Below are 25,835 nucleotides of genomic sequence, written 5' to 3' on the forward strand. Positions count from 1 at the left end.
AAGACTTGTTACAAAACTACAACTCCCAGCATGCCTTGACAGTCTTTGGCTGTATATGTACCTGGGCCTCATCTCCTGACAATGGGGCCTCCACAAATCACCAATACAGTGAGAGACTGTCTTAAAGGGGACACGCGCCAACAGCAGGCACCGTACTGAAGATGTATTACCACCTGCAGATGATAGGGGGCACCACACACGAGGCAGGGGCCCATTAAGCGTCTCCTCAGCAGGTATGTAGGCCAGTCATGTCACCATTATTCATAGCCCTCATTAAAGTGAATTGTTTTTCCAGTTCCAGTGCTGGAGGCTACCTGAAGATGATGGCATCTGTGTCACGCAAGCGGCGGGCGTGACGAGCGCCTAGAGCCCTAACATAGCAAAAGCCATAATGACAGGGTGTTAAAGGTGTACCCTAAGACCACGAGAAGTCCGCTCCTGACGCCGGGATTATCCGCCTGCACCTGCTCTGCCGACACCTGACTGCACCGACTGCCCAGAAATATATAGGTATATAATCCCAGGACTGCAGTGAAGACTGACACAGTCAGGACCATAGACGAGAGTAAAGGGGGGTCCTAGGAAAAGCTGAGTGACTGCCCAGAAATATATAGGAATATAATCCCAGGACTGCAGTGAAGACTGACACAGTCAGGACCATAGACAAGAGTAATGGGGGGTCCTAGGAAAAGCTGAGTGACTGCCCAGAAATATATAGGAATATAATGCCAGGACTGCAGTGAAGACTGACACAGTCAGGACCATAGACAAGAGTAACGGGGGGTCCTAGGAAAAGCTGAGTGACTGCCCAGAAATATATAGGAATATAATCCCAGGACTGCAGTGAAGACTGACACAGTCAGGACCATAGACAAGAGTAACGGGGGTCCTAGGAAAAGCTGAGTGACTGCCCAGAAATATATAGGAATATAATCCCAGGACTGCAGTGAAGACGGACACAGTCAGGACCATAGACGAGAGTAACGGGGGGGGTCCTAGGAAAAGCTGAGTGACTGCCCAGAAATATATAGGAATATAATGCCAGGACTGCAGTGAAGACTGACACAGTCAGGACCATAGACGAGAGTAACGGGGGGTCCTAGGAAAAGCTGAGTGACTGCCCCTATGTCAGCATTTCCCAATCAGGGTGTCTCCAGCTGTTGCAAAACTACAACTCCCAGCATGCCAGGAAAGCCGAAGGCTGTCGGGCATGCTGGGAGTTGTAGTTAGATAGATTAATATATATATATTTTATTTTTTTATCTGTTATATTAAAAATTTATATTTTTTAAATTTTTTGTTATATTATTATAATAATTAAAGAAAAATTATTTATATATATATATATATATATATATATATATATATATATACACACACATAGATATACATATATATATATATATATATATTTAAATAAATAGAATATAAAAAACACATACCAGTATATACACACATATATAAAAATATATATTTAAATAAATAAAATAAATATAAAAAAAAAAAAAACATTGATTTTATATATATATATAATTATTTTTTATTTTATTTTTTACACACACACACACACACTAATCGTCAGCATCAAAAAGCAATGTGTGAACTGTGACGAGGATTCCCCATTATAGGACATGCTCAGTATACATAATGTGGTTTCCGACATAACTCTGTCACAATCGGTGCACCCGGCCTTACAGTGAAGGCATGCGGCCCCCACAGGAGGAGCGTGCACCTGCGGCGGGCGCTGACAGGTGTATAACAGGTGTATGAGTGCGGTGAGTGTCGCGGTGTAGCGATCCGCACAAGTCCTGACAGGAACAGCAGAGCTCAGTGTGTCGTGGCTGCTACGCAGGAGGCAGACCGGATTATCCACAATGAGGAAATAGTAAGCGAGACGAGTGCAGAGGAATGGGACAGAGACTTGTAGACTCCTTAAAGCACAGTTCTCCGGCTGCTGCAAGACTACAACTCCCAGCATGCCCTGACAGCCAGGGGCTGTCAGGGCATGCTGAGAGTTGTAGTTTTGCAACAGCTGCAGAGCGGCAAGTTGGGGGAAACTGTCTTAGTGGTCGGCCCTGAATGGTAAAACAGACTATGGCTTCAAAACTAAACAAATCAGAGCCAATCGCATATTAACTTTACTACAGGCAGCTTGGCCATTCAGGAGTCTGGTAAAGCTGGGTGATAGGACACAGGGCTGGGTTCTCACTGGACAGTTTGGCCATTCAGGAGTCTGGTAAAGCTGGGTGATAGGACACAGGGCTGGGTTCTCACTGGACAGTTTGGCCATTCAGGAGTCTGGTAAAGCTGGGCGATAGGACACAGGGCTGGGTTCTCACTGAAAAGTTTGGCCATTCAGGAGTCTGGTAAAGACGGGTGATAACACATAGGGCTGGGTTCACACGGGACAGTTTGGCCATTCAGGAGTCTGGTAAAGCTGGGCGATAGGACACAGGGCTGGGTTCTCACTGGCCTAATCATAAAATATGGTCACCAGGGGTTGAGGATGATGGGTGAAGCTCCTTGTCCCTGCACCTGCCGCAGACGCCGGCGGGGAGGGGTCTTACAGGTTTCGCCTCATTACCACCAATTAATACCCCTCAAAGGGATCAGTAGGAGAGAGATAGCAGCATTAACCCTGTGATCATGGGCTAAGTAATCACTCAATTAGGAGTAAGGGAGGGCCCCGTCCTGAGGAAAGTTACTGAGCGCGTCTTAAAAGTGGGATTTAGGAGGGAGGAGCGGAGAGGAACCGGTCTGGACACTTCTCTCCTGCAAACTGGAATTTCAAGTTAATGGTACTGGAGAAGTAAAAGATCCAACATGACCAATGTCCCCCAAGGAGAAGGCGGCCAATGTCCCCCAAGGAGAAGGAGGCCAATGTCCCCCAACGAGAAGGCGGCCAATGTCCCCCAACGAGAAGGCGGCCAATGTCCCCCAACGAGAAGGCGGCCAATGTCTCCCAACGAGAAGGCGGCCAATGTCTCCCAACGAGAAGGCGGCCAATGTCCCCAATGAGAAGGCGACCAATGTCCCCCAACGAAAAGGCGACCAATGTCCCCCAACGAAAAGGCGACCAATGTCCCCCAACGAAAAGGCGACCAATGTCCCCCAAGGAGAAGGCGGCCAATGTCCCCCAACGAGAAGGCGGCCAATGTCCCCCAACGAGAAGGCGACCAATGTCCCCCAACGAAAAGGCGACCAATGTCCCCCAACGAAAAGGCGGCCAATGTCCCCCAACGAGAAGGCGGCCAATGTCCCCCAACGAGAAGGCGGCCAATGTCCCCCAACGAGAAGGCGGCCAATGTCCCCCAACGAGAAGGCGGCCAATGTCCCCCAACGAGAAGGCGGCCAATGTCCCCCAACGAGAAGGCGGCCAATGTCCCCCAACGAGAAGGCGGCCAGTGTCCCCCAACGAGAAGGCGGCCAATGTCCCCCAACGAGAAGGCGGCCAATGTCCCCCAACGAGAAGGTGGCCAATAACCTCCAACGAGAAGGCGGCCAATAACCTCCAACGAGAAGGCGGCCAATGTCCCCCAACGAGAAGGCGGCCAATGTCCCCCAATGAGAAGGCGGCCAATGTCCCCCAATGAGAAGGCGGCCAATGTCCCCCAATGAGAAGGCGGCCAATGTCCTCCAATGAGAAGGCGGCCAATGTCCTCCAATGAGAAGGCGGCCAATGTCCCCCCAATGAGAAGGCGGCCAATGTCCTCCAATGAGAAGGCGGCCAATGTCCTCCAATGAGAAGGCGGCCAATGTCCTCCAATGAGAAGGCGGCCAATGTCCTCCAATGAGAAGACGGTCAAGTCCTTTAACGAGAAGGCGGTCAATGTCCCCCAACGAGAAGGCGGCCAATGTCCCCCAACGAGAAGGCGGCCAATGTCCCCCAACGAGAAGGCGGCCAATGTCCCCCAACGAGAAGGCGGCCAATGTCCCCCAACGAGAAGGCGGCCAGTGTCCCCCAACGAGAAGGCGGCCAATGTCCCCCAACGAGAAGGCGGCCAATGTCCCCCAACGAGAAGGCGGCCAATGTCCCCCAACGAGAATGCGGCCAGTGTCCCCCAACGAGAAGGCGGCCAATGTCCCCCAACGAGAAGGCGGCCAATGTCCCCCAACGAGAAGGCGGCCAATGTCCCCCAACGAGAAGGCGGCCAGTGTCCCCCAACGAGAAGGCGGCCAATGTCCCCCAACGAGAAGGCGGCCAATGTCCCCCAACGAGAAGGCGGCCAATGTCCCCCAACGAGAAGGCGGCCAATGTCCCCCAACGAGAAGGCGGCCAATGTCCCCCAATGAGAAGGCGGCCAATGTCCCCCAATGAGAAGGCGGCCAATGTCCTCCAATGAGAAGGCGGCCAATGTCCTCCAATGAGAAGGCGGCCAATGTCCCCCCAATGAGAAGGCGGCCAATGTCCTCCAATGAGAAGGCGGCCAATGTCCTCCAATGAGAAGGCGGCCAATGTCCTCCAATGAGAAGGCGGCCAATGTCCTCCAATGAGAAGACGGTCAAGTCCTTTAACGAGAAGGCGGTCAATGTCCTCCAATGAGAAGGCAGCCAATGTCCCCAATGAGAAGGCGGTCAAGTCCTCTAATGAGAAGGCGGCCAATGTCCTCCAATGAGAAGGCGGCCAATGTCCCCCCAATGAGAAGGCGGCCAATGTCCCCCAATGAGAAGGCGGCCAATGTCCCCCAATGAGAAGGCGGCCAATGTCCTCCAATGAGAAGGCGGCCAATGTCCTCCAATGAGAAGACGGTCAAGTCCTTTAACGAGAAGGCGGTCAATGTCCTCCAATGAGAAGGCGGCCAATGTCCCCAATGAGAAGGCGGTCAAGTCCTCTAATGAGAAGGCGGCCAATGTCCTCCAATGAGAAGGCGGCCAATGTCCCCCAATGAGAAGGCGGCCAATGTCCCCCAATGAGAAGGCGGCCAATGTCCCCCAATGAGAAGGCGGCCAATGTCCCCCAATGAGAAGGCGGCCAATGTCCTCCAACGAGAAGGCGGCCAATGTCCTCCAACGAGAAGGTGGCCAATGTCCTCCAATGAGAAGGCGGCCAATGTCCCCCAATGAAAAGGCGGCCAATGTCCCCCAATGAGAAGGCGGCCAATGTCCTCCGATGAGAAGGCAGCCAATGTCCCAAAATGAGAAGGCAGCCAATGTCCCCAATGAGAAGGCGGCCAATGTCCTCCAATGAGAAGGCGGTCAACGTCCTCCAATGAGAAGGTGGCCAATGTTCTACAATCAGGGGGCAGCTGATCATCTCCCTGCCCCCCTCCCAAACAGCAGTATTACCAGCAGAACACGTGTCCGGACATGAAACACAGAAAACATTATAAAGTTGCAGAAAGTCCTATGAACAGCGATTTTATATAGAAAGAGAAATGATGAAGATTTTTCCACAAACAGCGCCACACAGGTTGTGGGTGGTACTGCAGCGCTGTTCCATTACAGAATTGAAATACCATGCACAGCCTGAGGACAAGTGTGGCGCTGTCTTTGGAATTGAGTTTTTACTTTAATTCAGGATTAGAAAAACTGCTCAATGAGCGTCTGACTTTCTGGATTACCAGATGCCGGATTATAGGGCTTCCATGTTTTTGTTTCCCTATTATCCACCATTACGGGGTAATACCCGGTAATCCGGCATCTTTCCATCACTGCGGGGTTAAAGGAAGTGAAGTGTGTAAGTGTGTGTATACAGATCCGTGTGTATTCATGTAAGAGGTGTAAAGACATGGCTGCGAGGCACAGGCCCGGTTTCAGTGTTACTTAAGCAGAGTATCGCTTCAGATGATGAACAGGTGATCGCGGCTGCGGCCAAACCCTAAAAAAAGATTATCAGATTATGGAGCAGAACGGGAGCGGCCGGGCGCTGCAAGGTGCAGGGAGATCAGCGTCACCCACCTGACACCTATACACTCAGGAGTCCTAATACTATCCTATAGGAAGGAGATCAGCGTCACCCACCTGATACCTATACACTCAGGAGTCCTAATACTATCCTATAGGAAGGAGATCAGCGTCACCCACCTCATACCTATACACTCAGGAGTCCTAATACTATCCTATAGGAAGGAGATCAGAGTCACCCACCTGATACCTATACACTCAGGAGTCCTAATACTATCCTATAGGAGGAGATCAGCGTCACCCACCTGACACCTATACACTCAGGGGTCCTAATACTATCCTATAGGAAGGAGATCAGCGTCACCCACCTGATACCTATACACTCAGGAGTCCTAATACTATCCTATAGGAGGAGATCAGCGTCACCCACCTCATACCTATACACTCAGGAGTCCTAATACTATCCTATAGGAAGGAGATCAGAGTCACCCACCTGATACCTATACACTCAGGAGTCCTAATACTATCCTATAGGAGGAGATCAGCGTCACCCACCTGACACCTATACACTCAGGGGTCCTTATACTATCCTATAGGAAGGAGATCAGCGTCACCCACCTGACAATTATACACTCAGGAGTCCTAATACTATCCTATAGGAGGAGATCAGCGTCACCCACCTGATACCTATACACTCAGGGGTCCTAATACTATCCTATAGGAGGAGATCAGCGTCACCCACCTGATACCTATACACTCAGGGGTCCTAATACTATCCTATAGGAGGAGATCAGCGTCACCCACCTGATACCTATACACTCAGGAGTCCTAATACTATCCTATAGGAGGAGATCAGCGTCACCCACCTGATACCTATACACTCAGGAGTCCTAATACTATCCTATAGGAAGGAGATCAGCGTCACCCACCTGATACCTATACACTCAGGGGTCCTAATACTATCCTATAGGAGGAGATCAGCGTCACCCACCTGATCCCTATACACTCAGGAGTCCTAATACTGTCCTATAGGAAGGAGATCAGCGTCACTCACCTGATACCTATACACTCAGGAGTCCTAATACTGTCCTATAGGAGATCAGCGTCACCCACCTGATACCTATACACTCAGGAGTCCTAATACTATCCTATAGGAAGGAGATCAGCGTCACCCACCTGATACCTATACACTCAGGAGTCCTAATACTATCCTATAGGAAGGAGATCAGCGTCACCCACCTGATACCTATACACTCAGGAGTCCTAATACTATCCTATAGAAGGAGATCAGCGTCACCCACCTGATACCTATACACTCAGGGGTCCTAATACTATCCTATAGGAAGGAGATCAGCGTCACCCACCTGATACCTGTACACTCAGGGGTCCTAATACTATCCTATAGGAGGAGATCAGCGTCACCCACCTGATACCTATACACTCAGGGGTCCTAATACTATCCTATAGGAGGAGATCAGCGTCACCCACCTGATACCTATACACTCAGGAGTCCTAATACTATCCTATAGGAGGAGATCAGCGTCACCTACCTGATACCTATACACTCAGGGGTCCTAATACTATCCTATAGGAGGAGATCAGCGTCACCCACCTGATACCTATACACTCAGGAGTCCTAATACTATCCTATAGGAGGAGATCAGCGTCACCCACCTGATACCTATACACTCAGGAGTCCTAATACTATCCTATAGGAAGGAGATCAGCGTCACCCACCTGATACCTATACACTCAGGAGTCCTAATACTATCCTATAGAAGGAGATCAGCGTCACCCACCTGATACCTATACACTCAGGGGTCCTAATACTATCCTATAGGAAGGAGATCAGCGTCACCCACCTGATACCTGTACACTCAGGGGTCCTAATACTATCCTATAGGAGGAGATCAGCGTCACCCACCTGATACCTATACACTCAGGGGTCCTAATACTATCCTATAGGAGGAGATCAGCGTCACCCACCTGATACCTATACACTCAGGAGTCCTAATACTATCCTATAGGAGGAGATCAGCGTCACCTACCTGATACCTATACACTCAGGGGTCCTAATACTATCCTATAGGAGGAGATCAGCGTCACCCACCTGATACCTATACACTCAGGAGTCCTAATACTATCCTATAGGAGGAGATCAGCGTCACCCACCTGATACCTATACACTCAGGAGTCCTAATACTATCCTATAGGAGGAGATCAGCATCACCCACCTGATACCTATACACTCAGGAGTCCTAATACTATCCTATAGGAAGGAGATCAGCGTCACCCACCTGATACCTATACACTCAGGAGTCCTAATACTATCCTATAGGAAGGAGATCAGCGTCACCCACCTGATACCTATACACTCAGGGGTCCTAATACTATCCTATAGGAAGGAGATCAGCGTCACCCACCTGATACCTATACACTCAGGGGTCCTAATACTATCCTATAGGAAGGAGATCAGCGTCACCCACCTGATACCTATACACTCAGGGGTCCTAATACTATCCTATAGGAGGAGATCAGCGTCACCCACCTGATACCTATACACTCAGGGGTCCTAATACTGTCCTATAGGAGGAGATCAGCGTCACTCACCTGATACCTATACACTCAGGGGTCCTAATACTATCCTATAGGAAGGAGATCAGCGTCACCCACCTGATACCTATACACTCAGGAGTCCTAATACTATCCTATAGGAAGGAGATCAGCGTCACTCACCTGATACCTATACACTCAGGGGTCCTAATACTATCCTATAGGAAGGAGATCAGCGTCACCCACCTGATACCTATACACTAAGGAGTCCTAATACTATCCTATAGGAGGAGATCAGCGTCACCCACCTGATACCTATACACTCAGGAGTCCTAATACTATCCTATAGGAGGGAGATCAGCGTCACCCACCTGATACCTATACACTCAGGAGTCCTAATACTATCCTATAGGAAGGAGATCAGCGTCACTCACCTGATACCTATACACTCAGGAGTCCTAATACTATCCTATAGGAAGGAGATCAGCGTCACCCACCTGATACCTATACACTCAGGAGTCCTAATACTATCCTATAGGAGGAGATCAGCGTCACCCACCTGATACCTATACACTCAGGAGTCCTAATACTATCCTATAGGAAGGAGATCAGCGTCACTCACCTGATACCTATACACTCAGGGGTCCTAATACTATCCTATAGGAAGGAGATCAGCGTCACCCACCTGATACCTATACACTCAGGGGTCCTAATACTATCCTATAGGAGGAGATCAGCGTCACCCACCTGATACCTATACACTCAGGGGTCCTAATACTATCCTATAGGAAGGAGATCAGCGTCACCCACCTGATACCTATACACTCAGGAGTCCTAATACTATCCTATAGGAAGGAGATCAGCGTCACTCACCTGATACCTATACACTCAGGGGTCCTAATACTATCCTATAGGAAGGAGATCAGCGTCACCCACCTGATACCTATACACTCAGGAGTCCTAATACTATCCTATAGGAAGGAGATCAGCGTCACCCACCTGATACCTATACACTCAGGGGTCCTAATACTATCCTATAGGAGGAGATCAGCGTCACCCACCTGACACCTATACACTCAGGGGTCCTAATACTATCCTATAGGAGGGAGATCAGCGTCACCCACCTGATCCCTATACACTCAGGGGTCCTAATACTATCCTATAGGAGGAGATCAGCGTCACCCATCTGATACCTATACACTCAGGGGTCCTAATACTATCCTATAGGAGGAGATCAGCGTCACCCACCTGATCCCTATACACTCAGGGGTCCTAATACTATCCTATAGAAGGAGATCAGCGTCACCCACCTGATACCTATACACTCAGGAGTCCTAATACTATCCTATAGAAGGAGATCAGCGTCACCCACCTGATACCTATACACTCAGGAGTCCTAATACTATCCTATAGGAAGGAGATCAGCGTCACCCACCTGATACCTATACACTCAGGGGTCCTAATACTATCCTATAGGAAGGAGATCAGCGTCACCCACCTGATACCTATACACTCAGGAGTCCTAATACTATCCTATAGGAAGGAGATCAGCGTCACCCACCTGATACCTATACACTCAGGAGTCCTAATACTATCCTATAGGAAGGAGATCAGCGTCACCCACCTGATACCTATACACTCAGGAGTCCTAATACTATCCTATAGGAAGGAGATCAGCGTCACTCACCTGATACCTATACACTCAGGAGTCCTAATACTATCCTATAGGAGGAGATCAGCGTCACTCACCTGATACCTATACACTCAGGAGTCCTAATACTATCCTATAGGAAGGAGATCAGCGTCACTCACCTGATACCTATACACTCAGGAGTCCTAATACTATCCTTTAGGAAGGAGATCAGCGTCACCCACCTGATACCTATACACTCAGGAGTCCTAATACTATCCTATAGGAAGGAGATCAGCGTCACCCACCTGATACCTATACACTCAGGAGTCCTAATACTATCCTATAGGAAGGAGATCAGCGTCACCCACCTAATACCTATACACTCAGGAGTCCTAATACTATCCTATAGGAAGGAGATCAGCGTCACCCACCTGATACCTATACACTCAGGGGTCCTAATACTATCCTATAGGAGGAGATCAGCGTCACCCATCTGATACCTATACACTCAGGGGTCCTAATACTATCCTATAGGAGGAGATCAGCGTCACCCACCTGATACCTATACACTCAGGGGTCCTAATACTATCCTATAGGAAGGAGATCAGCGTCACCCACCTGATACCTATACACTCAGGGGTCCTAATACTATCCTATAGGAAGGAGATCAGCGTCACCCACCTGATACCTATACACTCAGGGGTCCTAATACTATCCTATAGGAGGAGATCAGCGTCACCCACCTGATACCTATACACTCAGGAGTCCTAATACTATCCTATAGGAGGAGATCAGCGTCACCCACCTGATACCTATACACTCAGGGGTCCTAATACTATCCTATAGGAGGAGATCAGCGTCACTCACCTGATACCTATACACTCAGGGGTCCTAATACTATCCTATAGGAAGGAGATCAGCGTCACCCACCTGATACCTATACACTCAGGGGTCCTAATACTATCCTATAGGAAGGAGATCAGCGTCACCCACCTGATACCTATACACTCAGGAGTCCTAATACTATCCTATAGGAGGAGATCAGCGTCACCCACCTGATACCTATACACTCAGGGGTCCTAATACTATCCTATAGGAAGGAGATCAGCGTCACCCACCTGATACCTATACACTCAGGAGTCCTAATACTATCCTATAGGAAGGAGATCAGCGTCACCCACCTGATACCTATACACTCAGGAGTCCTAATACTATCCTATAGGAAGGAGATCAGCGTCACCCACCTGATACCTATACACTCAGGAGTCCTAATACTGTCCTATAGGAGATCAGCGTCACCCACCTGATACCTATACACTCAGGAGTCCTAATACTATCCTATAGGAAGGAGATCAGCGTCACCCACCTGATCCCTATACACTCAGGGGTCCTAATACTATCCTATAGGAGGAGATCAGCGTCACCCACCTGATCCCTATACACTCAGGAGTCCTAATACTATCCTATAGGAGGAGATCAGCGTCACCCACCTGATACCTATACACTCAGGAGTCCTAATGCTATCCTATAGGAGGAGATCAGCGTCACCCACCTGATCCCTATACACTCAGGGGTCCTAATGCTATCCTATAGGAGGAGATCAGCGTCACCCACCTGATCCCTATACACTCAGGAGTCCTAATACTATCCTATAGGAAGGAGATCAGCGTCACCCACCTGATACCTATACACTCAGGAGTCCTAATACTATCCTATAGGAGGGAGATCAGCGTCACCCACCTGATACCTATAGACTCAGGAGTCCTAATACTATCCTATAGGAAGGAGATCAGCGTCACCCACCTGATACCTATACACTCAGGAGTCCTAATACTATCCTATAGGAAGGAGATCAGCGTCACCCACCTGATACCTATACACTCAGGGGTCCTAATACTATCCTATAGGAGGAGATCAGCGTCACCCACCTGATACCTATACACTCAGGAGTCCTAATACTATCCTATAGGAAGGAGATCAGCGTCACCCACCTGATACCTATACACTCAGGAGTCCTAATACTATCCTATATGAAGGAGATCAGCGTCACCCACCTGATCCCTATACACTCAGGAGTCCTAATACTTTCCTATAGGAAGGAGATCAGCGTCACCCACCTGATACCTATACACTCAGGAATCTTAATACTATCCTATAGGAAGGAGATCAGCGTCACCCACCTGATACCTATACACTCAGGAGTCCTAATACTATCCTATAGGAAGGAGATCAGCGTCACCCACCTCATACCTATACACTCAGCAGTCCTAATACTATCCTATAGGAAGGAGATCAGCGTCACCCACCTGACACCTATACACTCAGGGGTCCTAATACTATCCTATAGGAAGGAGATCAGCGTCACCCACCTGATACATATACACTCAGGAGTCCTAATACTGTTCTATAGGAAGGAGATCAGCATCACCCACCTGATACCTATACACTCAGGAGTCCTAATACTGTCCTATAGGAAGGAGATCAGCGTCACCCACCTGATACCTATAAACTCAGGGGTCCTAATATTATCCTATAGGAGGAGATCAGCGTCACCCACCTGATACCTATACACTCAGGAGTCCTAATACTATCCTATAGGAGGAGATCAGCGTCACCCACCTGATACCTATACACTCAGGAGTCCTAATACTATCCTATAGGAAGGAGATCAGCGTCACTCACCTGATACCTATACACTCAGGGGTCCTAATACTATCCTATAGGAAGGAGATCAGCGTCACCCACCTGATCCCTATACACTCAGGAGTCCTAATACTATCCTATAGGAAGGAGATCAGCGTCACCCACCTGATACCTATACACTCAGGGGTCCTAATACTATCCTATAGGAAGGAGATCAGCGTCACCCACCTGATACCTATACACTCAGGAGTCCTAATACTATCCTATAGGAGGAGATCAGCGTCACCCACCTGATAGCTATACACTCAGGGGTCCTAATACTATCCTATAGGAGGGAGATCAGCGTCACCCACCTGATACCTATACACTCAGGAGTCCTAATACTATCCTATAGGAAGGAGATCAGCGTCACCCACCTGATACCTATACACTCAGGGGTCCTAATACTATCCTATAGGAAGGAGATCAGCGTCACCCACCTGATACCTATACACTCAGGGGTCCTAATACTATCCTATAGGAGGAGATCAGCGTCACCCACCTGATACCTATACACTCAGGGGTCCTAATACTATCCTATAGGAAGGAGATCAGCGTCACCCACCTGATACCTATACACTCAGGGGTCCTAATACTATCCTATAGGAGGAGATCAGCGTCACCCACCTGACACCTATACACTCAGGAGTCCTAATACTATCCTATAGGAAGGAGATCAGCGTCACCCACCTGATACCTATACACTCAGGGGTCCTAATACTATCCTATAGGAAGGAGATCAGCGTCACCCACCTGATACCTATAGACTCAGGAGTCCTAATACTATCCTATAGGAAGGAGATCAGCGTCACCCACCTGATACCTATACACTCAGGAGTCCTAATACTATCCTATAGGAAGGAGATCAGCGTCACCCACCTGATACCTATACACTCAGGAGTCCTAATACTATCCTATAGGAGGAGATCAGCGTCACCCACCTGATACCTATACACTCAGGAGTCCTAATACTATCCTATAGGAGGAGATCAGCGTCACCCACCTGATACCTATACACTCAGGGGTCCTAATACTATCCTATAGGAAGGAGATCAGCGTCACCCACCTGACACCTATACACTCAGGAGTCCTAATACTATCCTATAGGAGGAGATCAGCGTCACCCACCTGATACCTATACACTCAGGAGTCCTAATACTATCCTATAGGAAGGAGATCAGCGTCACCCACCTGATACCTATACACTCAGGAGTCCTAATACTATCCTATAGGAAGGAGATCAGCATCACCCACCTGATACCTATACACTCAGGAGTCCTAATACTATCCTATAGGAGGAGATCAGCGTCACCCACCTGATACCTATACACTCAGGGGTCCTAATACTATCCTATAGGAAGGAGATCAGCATCACCCACCTGATACCTATACACTCAGGAGTCCTAATACTATCCTATAGGAGGAGATCAGCGTCACCCACCTGATACCTATACACTCAGGGGTCCTAATACTATCCTATAGGAAGGAGATCAGCGTCACCCACCTGATACCTATACACTCAGGGGTCCTAATACTATCCTATAGGAGGAGATCAGCGTCACCCACCTGATACCTATACACTCAGGAGTCCTAATACTATCCTATAGGAGGAGATCAGCGTCACCCACCTGATACCTATACACTCAGGGGTCCTAATACTATCCTATAGAAGGAGATCAGCGTCACCCACCTGATACCTATACACTCAGGAGTCCTAATACTATCCTATAGGAAGGAGATCAGCATCACCCACCTGATACCTATACACTCAGGGGTCCTAATACTATCCTATAGGAAGGAGATCAGCGTCACCCACCTGATACCTATACACTCAGGAGTCCTAATACTATCCTATAGGAGGAGATCAGCGTCACCCACCTGATACCTATACACTCAGGGGTCCTAATACTATCCTATAGGAGGAGATCAGCGTCACCCACCTGATACCTATAGACTCAGGAGTCCTAATACTATCCTATAGGAAGGAGATCAGCATCACCCACCTGATACCTATACACTCAGGAGTCCTAATACTATCCTATAGGAAGGAGATCAGCGTCACCCACCTGATAGCTATACACTCAGGGGTCCTAATACTATCCTATAGGAAGGAGATCAGCGTCACCCACCTGATAGCTATACACTCAGGGGTCCTAATACTATCCTATAGGAAGGAGATCAGCGTCACCCACCTGATACCTATACACTCAGGAGTCCTAATACTATCCTATAGGAGGAGATCAGCGTCACCCACCTGATACCTATACACTCAGGGGTCCTAATACTATCCTATAGGAAGGAGATCAGCGTCACCCACCTGATACCTATACACTCAGGGGTCCTAATACTATCCTATAGGAAGGAGATCAGCATCACCCACCTGACACCTATACACTCAGGAGTCCTAATACTATCCTATAGGAGGAGATCAGCGTCACCCACCTGATACCTATACACTCAGGAGTCCTAATACTATCCTATAGGAGGAGATCAGCGTCACCTACCTGATACCTATACACTCAGGGGTCCTAATACTATCCTATAGGAAGGAGATCAGCATCACCCACCTGACACCTATACACTCAGGAGTCCTAATACTATCCTATAGGAAGGAGATCAGCGTCACCCACCTGACACCTATACACTCAGGGGTCCTAATACTATCCTATAGGAGGGAGATCAGCGTCACCCACCTGATCCCTATACACTCAGGGGTCCTAATACTATCCTATAGGAGGGAGATCAGCGTCACCCACCTGATCCCTATACACTCAGGGGTCCTAATACTATCCTATAGGAGGGAGATCAGCGTCACCCACCTGACACCTATACACTCAGGAGTCCTAATACTATCCTATAGGAGGAGATCAGCGTCACCCACCTGATACCTATACACTCAGGAGTCCTAATACTATCCTATAGGATCTAAACCATGTGATCCTGACATTCCCATAATGCACATCTACAGGACCGAGATGTTCCCGACAGGGAGTGGGGGGAGAAGCGCTCTGCTATGGTCTCTGGGACATGTCAAAAGTCTTTTTTTAAAGTGACAGTAACACTTTAAATATCATTGATGTTGGATTAAAGACATTTTACTCTACACTTAAGTGAATTCGGTTCACGCTTCAAAGTCACAAAACTTCAAGACAAACATTTTCTTTTATCGTCTGATAATCGGCCACATAAGTAGAAAGCAAAAGCAGAGAGAAGGCGCCATCTACAGGAGGAATGTCACATGACACTGGTCTGTTTGTGCACAGGTGTAACAGCACTGCCCCCTAGTGTATACATCACAGTTCTGCTCACACAGGTAGTAAACACTCTCATAGTGGAGCAGTGACGTTCTACAGCAGTGGTCTCCAACCTGTAGACCTCCAGCTGTTGCAAAACTACAACCCCCAGCATGCCCGGACAGCCAACGGCTGTCCAGGCATGCTGGGAGTTGTAGTTTTGCAACACCTGGAGGTCCGCAGGTTGGAGACCACTGTTCTACAGGGTCACATTAGGAGGGGGCACTTTTAATAAATATTTAATATATAACCTATTTTTTTGGCAGGATTTCGTGCGGTGCGTGACTGGCGGGGTCACAGCACCAATATAATGAGTTGGCACGTACATGGAATCTTCAGGAGTAAATCCCTTAGTGTGAATAGGCCCTAAGCAGACGTTCGCAGGTACGTATTTTGTTGTAGATTTTATCACTGACTTACATTCAGAAAACCTGCTGTAGAAAATCAGCACCGCATTACGTACACCAAGGGTCAGCTGACACGTGCGTATTTTTTGCTGCAGGTTTTGCTGCCAATTTACTTCAATGGGCAGAAAGATCTGAGCAGAAAATATGCATGTGTGAACTGACCCTAAGGGTAGGTACACACGGGCGGATTTATTTGCGGGTTTCCCGCTGCGTATTTGAAAGGGGGCGGGCTCTTCTCGGAAGTCAGCAGCAGATTTTCCTGGAAAATCCGCCGCAAGCCCCATTGAAGACAGTAGGGTCTGCGGTGGATTTTTCGCAGCGGAAATTCTGCCGCGGAAAATCTGCTGCGGACAGCCGAGAAGAGCCCGCCCTCTTTCAAATACACAGTGGGAAACCCACAAATAAATCCGCCCGTGTGAAGGTACCCTAAGGGTGCGTTCAGACGAGTGGATCCCCAGCGCGTATTATGCTGCGGATCCGCCGCTGAAGGACCTCTGTATGCTGCCGTTACACGTGCCTGCTCGGAGAGGCAATACGCCGCTATGAGCAGACACACTGCCATGTGCGATTTGCCTCGCGCATGCGCAGTATACTCGCACATGGCGACAGCTCTCGGCCTAGCTCATAAAGCAGGGGGAGCGGGCGAGATGTGTGCTACAGTGTGTCTGCTTGTAGCGGCGTATTACCGCTCTGAGCGGGCACCTGTAAACGCAGCATACAGCGGTCCTTCAGCGGCGGATCCGCAGCGTTATACGCGCAGGGGATCCGATCGTGTGAACGTACCCTAGACGTAGAAAAAACTCGGCAGCATCACCGAATCTTAAAATGCTGCAAAAAAAGCTTCATTTAAAAAAAGAAAAAAAAAGAAAAAAAAAAAAGGTTTCGGCAGCACCATACTGCATATGTCAAGTACAGTCAGCCAAGCCAGTACGGTTACTAAATTGTAGGAGCACCATACTGCCCTGACAATACTTGACATGTGCAGTATGGTGCGGACGAAACCTTGTAACATTTCTCTCCAGAAAAAAAAAAAAGGTAATGTTTCAACAACACCAAACTGCATAAGTGCTCTCGAAATTATGTAACCATCCTGCATTGACTGTACTTGGCACATGCAGTATGGTGCGGGCAATACTTTTTATCTATTTTTATTTTTTTTATTGGAGAAATAAAACCTTCTGCAGCTTACTTGCATTTGAAGATTTGGTGCTGCTGCAGTATTTTTCGACTTTTTTTTGGGATATGCTCGGGTCCAAGTGGTCAACCCCTAACACTGCGCGCACTGGTGTACACATGGCATGAATTTAAAATGGAAGCCTGCATAGGTGGCGCCACTTTCCTTCATACTGTGCTGACTACTGACTCCGGGTCTGAGCGTAGTGTAAGGGCAGCCTAGGGGGGGTTTGTTCATAAGTGCATATTTTGCTGCTGCAGATTTTCTGAAAATTTTCAGAAAATCTGCAGGTGTGAATATACTCTGAGACTATAGGATGGTTTGCTACTTAGAAGAGCCTGAAATGCGTTTCTTCAATGTGAGCTGTATACACGGATGACGCCATGACCACCAGAGCACTAGTTTGGGGGGGGTTAAGTGGACTTACTAAGGCCTTCAGGATCCCGTCCATGGCGATCGTCCCTTCGATGGTCAGATAAGACGCCTTGGATAATGTAGAAAGAGCCCAGTCTAAGAAATCTGCCATCCGCTTCTGTTTGACATCCGGCCGGGTGATGAACCTGCAGAAATGTTACGGCAGAAGGATAAGAGGAGGGATGTGCGGCTGCATGTAGGACACTGCATGGGCATAGAGCCTAGGCCCTCCAATATTTGCAAAACTACAACTCCCAGCATGCCCGGAAAGCCAACGGCTTTCCGGGCATGCTGGGAGTTGTAGTTTTGCAACATCTGAAGGTCCACAGTTTGGAGACCACTACTATAGAGAGGGATATGTGATCTGAAACTGATAAAGATGGGTTCATCAGGGTCCTTAACCCCTTAAGGACGCAGGACGTAAATGTACGTCCTTGTGAGGTGGTACTTAACGCACCAGGACGTACATTTACGTCCTGTGCATAACCACGTGCATCGGAGCGATGCCCGTGTCATGCGCGGCTGATCCCGGCTGCTGATCGCAATACAGATCCCGGCATCTGCGGCAGTGCGCGATTTAAATGAACGATCGGATCGCCCGCAGCGCTGCTGCGGGGATCCGATCATTCATAACGCCGCACGGAGGTCCCCTCTCCTTCCTCCGTGCGGCTCCCGGCGTCTCCTGCTCTGGTCTGTGATCGAGCAGACCAGAGCAGAAGATGACCGAAAACACTGATCTGTTCTATGTCCTATACATAGAACAGATCAGTATTAGCAATCATGGTATTGCTATGAATAGTCCCCTATGGGGACTATTCAAGTGTAAAAAAAAAATGTTAAAAAAATGTAAAAGTAAAAAAAAAAAAGTGAAAAATCCCCTCCCCGAAATAAAAAAGTAAAACGTCCGTTTTTTCCTATTTTACCCCCAAAAAGCGTAAAAAACATTTTTTATAGACATATTTGGTATCGCCGCGTGCGTAAATGTCCGAACTATTAAAATAAAATGTTAATGATCCTGTACGGTGAACGGCGTGAACTAAAAAAAAAAAAAAGGCCAAAATTCCTACTTTTTTAATACATTTTATTTAAAAAAAATTATAAAAAATGTATTAAAAGTTTTTTATATGCAAATGTGGTATCAAAAAAAAGTACAGATCATGGCGCAAAAAATGAGCCCCCATACCGCCGCTTATACGAAAAAATAAAAAAGTTATAGGTCATCAAAATAAAGGGATTATAAACGTACTAATTTGGTTAAAAAGTTTGTGATTTTTTTCAAGCGCAACAATAATATAAAAGTATATAATAATGGGGATCATTTTAATCGTATTGACCCTCAGAATAAAGAACTCATGTCATTTTTACCATAAATTGTACGGCGTGAAAACAAAACCTTCCAAAATTAGCAAAATTGCGTTTTTCGTTTTAATTTCCCCACAAAAATAGTGTTTTTTGGTTGCGTCATACATTTTATGATATAACTAGTGATGTCATTACAAAGGACAACTGGTCGTGCAAAAAACAAGCCCTCATACTAATCTGTGGATGAAAATATAAAAGAGTTATGATTTTTAGAAGGCGAGGAGGAAAAAATGAAAACGTAAAAATTTAATTGTCTGAGTCCTTAAGGGGTTAAAGGTATTGTCCTGTGTATGGTGTTAAAAGGTATAACAAAGCAACTTACTAATACAAATGTTATATTGGCCATAGTGCAGAGATCCCTCCATGTCAGCATTGTAGCCGTGATACCACATCACACTCTCTGAATGCAGAGCTCCACTCCATGCTCCCCCCCTTCTCCTCTTGTCTGCCCAGGACAAGACCACTGATGTGAAGTGAGGATCTCATTTACTGCTTATTAGATTTTTAGCCTGCAAGAGGTGTATTTCTCAGATAAGACAGACAGAGAAAGGCTTCACGTTGCCATTAAATCTAGTGAGCACTCACTGTTGATGAATATCATTGATGTGAAGTGAGGAGCTTATATTACTGCTCATTAGATTTTATGGTAGCAGGAATAGTTTCTCAGAGAAGACAGCAGTAACTAAGACTGGCTCCCTGTTGCCATAAACTCTAGTGAGCACTCACTGTCTTAAAATTATTAAATCTCTGCCCCCCTCCCCTCCTGTCTGCTAAGGACAATAACATTGATGCGAAGTGAGGAGCTTATATTACTACTCATTAGATTTTATGCCAGCAGGAATCGTTTTTCAGAGAAGTCAGCAGTAACTGACACAAGCTACCCGTTGCCATAAAATCGAGTGAGCACTCACTGTCATCAATTTATTAGATCCCCTGCCTCCCTCCTCTCCTGTCTGCTCAGGACAATAACATTGATGTGAAGTGAGGCGCTTAGATTACTGATGATTAGATTTTATGGCAGCAGGAAGTTTCTCAGAGAAGACAGCAGTAACTGACACAGGCTCCCTGTTGCCATATAATCTAGTGGGTACTCACTTTATCATCAGTGATTGGATCCCCTGTCCCCCTCCCTTTTCCCCTTCTTTATATTATTTGATTCCTTTCTCTCTACCTATGTGTGGCCTAGCTGCTCACCTTCAGGCCTATGAGCTACTGCGATAGTTTTAGCTGCGTATGTTTTAATGGTAGCTCCTCAGCCACTTCTTGCGCCTTTTATTTTACTTACTGGGGTATTCCCCCTCTGAAGCTCTTCGCTTGTGTTTATGCTTTAACTTATTGCAAACATGGATATTGCTCCTTTACATATTAATTTCTAGATGTCTTTTTTGCTCTAACTTTGCATTGTGTTACGTTACATTACGCTGATGTAATTTTTTTTTTTTTCTTTTCCTAGCAACAACAGATTATACATAAAATCTAATGAGCAGTAATATGAGCTCTCCCCCTTCACATCAATGATCTGGCTCTGAGCAGACAGGAGGGGAAGAAGAAGCAGGGATGGGAGCTCTGCATTCATATCATATGGAGAGATCTCTTCACTATGACTATTAACCTTAGATTAGTAAGTTGTTTTACTATCCTTTTTTTTGACACCATACACAGGTAACTTATTTTGCTGTCGAAGAACTACAACTCCCAGAATGTGAATGTTCATTAGATTTTATGGCAGTAGGAGGCCTTTCACAGTCACAGAGGCTCACTGCTGTCTTATCTGAAAAGCTCTTCCTGCTGCCTTAAAATCTAATGAGCAGTAATATAGTCATCCCTTCTTCACATCAATAATGTGGTCCTGAGCAGACAGGAGGGAGCAGGAACAGGATCTCTGCTTTCAATGAGTGTGAAATTATATCACAGCTACAATGCCAATATGGAGAGATCTCTGCCCCATGGCTAAGAATATTATATTAGTAAGTTGCTTTATTATATTTTTAACACAATACCTATTTATTTTATTTTTTTCTGGCTAATACCTTTAAAGGGGTACTCCGGTGGAAAACATTTTATTTTAAATCATCTGGTGCCAGAAAGTTCAACAGATTTGTAAATTACTTCCAGTACTTTTTAGCAGCTGTATGCTACAGAGGAAGTTCTTTTCTTTTAGAATTTCTTTTTTGTCTTGTCCACAGTGCTCTCTGCTGACACCTGATGCCCGAGTCAGGAACTGTGCAGAGCAGCATAGGTTTGCTATGGGGATTTTCTCCTGCTCTGGACAGTTCCTGATTCGGGCATCAGGTGTCAGCAGAGAGCACTGTGGACAAGACAAAAGAAACTCAAAAAGAAAAGAATTTCCTCTGTAGCATACAGCTGCTAAAAAGTACTGGAAGTAATTTACAAATCTGTTTAACTTTCTGGCACCAGGGGCACCTGGAGGAGACCACCGCCGGGGCACCTGGAGGAGACCACCGCCGGGGCACCTGGAGGAGACCACCGCCGGGGCACCTGGAGGAGACCACCGCCGGGGCACCTGGAGGAGACCACCGCCGGGGCACCTGGAGGAGACCACCGCCGGGGCACCTGGAGGAGACCACCGCCGGGGCACCTGGAGGAGACCACCGCCGGGGCACCTGGAGGAGACCACCGCCGGGGCACCTGGAGGAGACCACCGCCGGGGCACCTGGAGGAGACCACCGCCGGGGCACCTGGAGGAGACCACCGCCGGGGCACCTGGAGGAGACCACCGCCGGGGCACCTGGAGGAGACCACCGCCGGGGCACCTGGAGGAGACCACGTGCAGGTTACATACAGTGGTATGAAGAAGCGGGAGCTCTGCTGACACCTAGAGGCTGATCTGATAACAATACTCTGATCTGCTGCCCTGGAGGTCAGTGTTAGTCTTTGCTATAAATAAGGTAATAATAATAATATATGTATTGGAACAGATGATATAAATATGTGAGTGTAGTTATAGCTGGTGCAGTGAATGGGGAGGATTCTGAGGACATTATATTGGGGATTGCTCGTTGAGCAGTGTTCTCATAGGACAGAGGCCCTGAGGATCTAATATACAGTACACAGACTTACTTGGATACAAGGACGGCGGCCGCATCCCGAGCTTTATCACTGACCAGGAGATAGGACTGAAATGATGGGAGAGAAGAGAATCAGGTGACTCTGTATAGAGAGACGGGGGAGAGGACAGGGAGAGAACAGACCTTGGCCACGTCCAGGATGTGATCCATGGTAGAGCGACGGATCTGTGCGCCTTCTGTACCCTCTGAAGAGAGATTACCATCCAGACGTGAGAGGTCAAAGGGTATGAGACACGTCATCGACAACCACAGGAGCAGCATGTAACGTGTCTCCCAGGTCTGCCAGGAGAACGAAAGGACATGAGAAGAGGAACCCCGAAATATATACATAATATACCCTGTACCCCGAGTGTTATCATCCTCCTGTACCCCGAGTGTCATCATCCTCCTGTACCCCGAGTGTCATCATCCTCCTGTACCCCGAGTGTCATCATCCTCCTGTACCCCGAGTGTCATCATCCTCCTGTACCCCGAGTGTCATCATCCTCCTGTACCCCGAGTGTCATCATCCTCCTGTACCCCGAGTGTCATCATCCTCCTGTACCCCGAGTGTCATCATCCTCCTGTACCCCGAGTGTCATCATCCTCCTGTACCCCGAGTGTCATCATCCTCCTGTACCCCGAGTGTCATCATCCTGTACCCCGAGTGTCATCATCCTGTACCCCGAGTGTCATCATCCTGTACCCCAAGTGTCATCATCCTGTACCCCAAGTGTCATCATCCTGTACCCCGAGTGTTATTATCCTGTACCCCAAGTGTTATCATCATCCTGTACCCCAAGTGTTATCATCATCCTGTACCCCAAGTGTTATCATCCTGTACCCCAAGTGTTATCATCCTGTACCCCAAGTGTTATCATCCTGTACCCCGAGTGTTATCATCCTGTACCCCAAGTGTCATCATCCTGTACCCCAAGTGTTATCATCCTGTACCCCAAGTGTTATCATCCTGTACCCCAAGTGTTATTACCCTGTACCCCAAGTGTCATCATCCTGTACCCCAAGTGTTATTATCCTGTACCCCGAGTGTTATCATCCTGTACCCCAAGTGTTATCATCCTGTACCCCAAGTGTTATCATCCTGTACCCCAAGTGTCATCATCCTGTACCCCGAGTGTCATTATCCTGTACCCCAAGTGTTATCATCCTGTACCCCGAGTGTCATCATCCTGTACCCCAAGTGTTATCATCCTGTACCCCGAGTGTTATCATCCTGTACCCCGAGTGTTATTATCCTGTACCCCGAGTGTTATTATCCTGTACCCCGAGTGTTATTATCCTGTACCCCAAGTGTTATCATCCTGTACCCCAAGTGTTATCATCCTGTACCCCGAGTGTTATCATCCTGTACCCCGAGTGTTATCATCCTGTACCCCAAGTGTTATCATCCTGTACCCCAAGTGTTATTATCCTGTACCCCGAGTGTTATCATCCTGTACCCCAAGTGTTATTATCCTGTACCCCAAGTGTCATTATCCTGTACCCCAAGTGTTATCATCCTGTACCCCAAGTGTCATCATCCTGTACCCCAAGTGTTATCATCCTGTACCCCAAGTGTTATCATCCTGTACCCCGAGTATTATCATCCTGTACCCCAAGTGTTATCATCCTGTACCCCGAGTGTTATCATCCTGTACCCCAAGTGTTATCATCCTATACCCCAAGTGTTATCATCCTGTACCCCAAGTGTTATCATCCTGTACCCCGAGTGTTATCATCCTGTACCCCAAGTGTTATCATCCTGTACCCCAAGTGTTATCATCCTGTACCCCAAGTGTTATCCTGTACCCCAAGTATGAAGAGGTTCTATAGTAACGTCGTTCTCACCTCGTGATCTGTAGGGTTCTGTATGGAGATCATTTCCAGCACCGGCCGCACATCCACAACCTCATGTGGGAAGAGGCGGAGGAAAATCTTATATCCCCGAACCTGCGGGAACAGAGATCTGTCACTGCGGCTGCATTACAGGAGGCAAAGCTGCGGGACCCAGAGCTCCCCGGGGCTACAAGGAAACTGATCAGGAGGCGGAGACTTCATTCATATGTATTTACACACAGTTCAGACTTGAAACGCGTTACTTTGTGCAGCTGTTCAATAAATGAGTGACCTTTTGTGTGTACTCGGACTTGTTGATCATCAGGGAAGAAACATCATCCGGAGAGCCTATATATTTATTTATTTTATATTTATTGCTCTAAGACACATTGCTGTATGTGGCTAGTGATCTGTATATACAGGCTCAGGGGGGGGGAAGGCTGCGTCCTCTGGGCAACATCATTTGGTAAGTGCAATACACATATTATCCCCTCCATGGGTTATGGGCTACACTAGGGGTGCGCTGCTATTTTACCTGTATGCATTTAACCACTTCCTGCCCCTAGTAAGAGTATGTCATGGTGGGGTGAGAGGAAAATGGCGCAGCATTTAAAGGGGTACTCCAGTGAAAAACTTTTTTTTTTAAATCAACTGGTGCCAAAAAGTTAAACAGATTTGTAAATGACTCCCATTAAAAAATCTTAATCCTTCCAGTACTTATTAGCTGCTGAATACTACAGAGGAAGTTCTTTTCCGTTTGAAACACAGAGCTCTCGGCTGACATTACGAGCACAGTGCTCTCTGCTGACATCTCTGTCCATTTTAGGAACTGTCCAGAGTAGGAGAAAATCCCCATAGCAAACATATGCCGCTCTGGACAGTTCCTAAAATGGACAGAGATGTCAGCAGAGAGCACTGTGCTCGTGATGTCAGCAGAGAGCTCTGTGTTCCAAAAAGAAAAAATAATTTCCTCTGTAGTATTCAGCAGCTAATAAGTACTGGAAGGATTAAGATTTTTTAATAGAAGTAATTTACAAATTTGTTTAACTTTCTGGCACCAGTTGATTTAAAAAAAAAAAAAAAAAAAAAAAAAAAGTTTTCCACCGGAGTACCCCTTTAAACATTTATCAAAACCTGTCCAGAAGAAAAGTTGCTGAGTTGCCCATAGCAACCAATCAGATCGCTTCTTTCATTTCTCAGAAGCCTTTTCAAAAATGAAAGCAGCAATCTGATTGGTTGCTATGGGCAACTCTAAGCAACTATTTCTCTGGAAAGGTTTTGATAAATCTCCCCCTATATTCCCCTTCTAGATGTCTTACAGCAGTGGTCTCCAAAGTGGGGCCTACAGCTGTTGCAAAACTACAACTACCAGCATGCCCGGACAGCCAACGGCTGTCCGGGCATGCTGGGAGTTGTAGTTCTGCAATACCAGGAGGTCCACAGTTCAGAGATCTAGGCCCTATGGGCAACTCAGCAACTTTTCCTCTGGATGGGATTTGATAAATCTCCCCCTAAATGTTGGTAATCCCTGGTGTCTAGTGGTCCAATCGGTACCCCCGTGATGTAATT

At 47.4% G+C, this 25,835-nt stretch overlaps 1 protein-coding gene across 5 annotated transcripts in view; it reads right to left on the reverse strand.

The window, feature by feature from the left end:
- Window positions 1-25,835, reverse strand: part of TBCD (tubulin folding cofactor D) — a 324,749-nt gene that overhangs the window by 126,128 nt on the left and 172,786 nt on the right. For all 5 annotated transcript variants that reach the window (XM_056553201.1, XM_056553204.1, XM_056553202.1 and 2 more), the window contains exons 5-8: window positions 24,279-24,380; window positions 22,575-22,730; window positions 22,444-22,499; window positions 18,014-18,146 (exon numbers count right to left, since the gene is read on the reverse strand). In XM_056553201.1, the coding sequence (XP_056409176.1) occupies window positions 18,014-18,146; window positions 22,444-22,499; window positions 22,575-22,730; window positions 24,279-24,380 (447 nt within the window). The remainder of the gene's footprint in view (window positions 1-18,013; window positions 18,147-22,443; window positions 22,500-22,574; window positions 22,731-24,278; window positions 24,381-25,835) is intronic.

Source organism: Hyla sarda, unplaced genomic scaffold, assembly GCF_029499605.1.
Source record: "Hyla sarda isolate aHylSar1 unplaced genomic scaffold, aHylSar1.hap1 scaffold_259, whole genome shotgun sequence".
NCBI lineage: Eukaryota > Metazoa > Chordata > Amphibia > Anura > Hylidae > Hyla > Hyla sarda.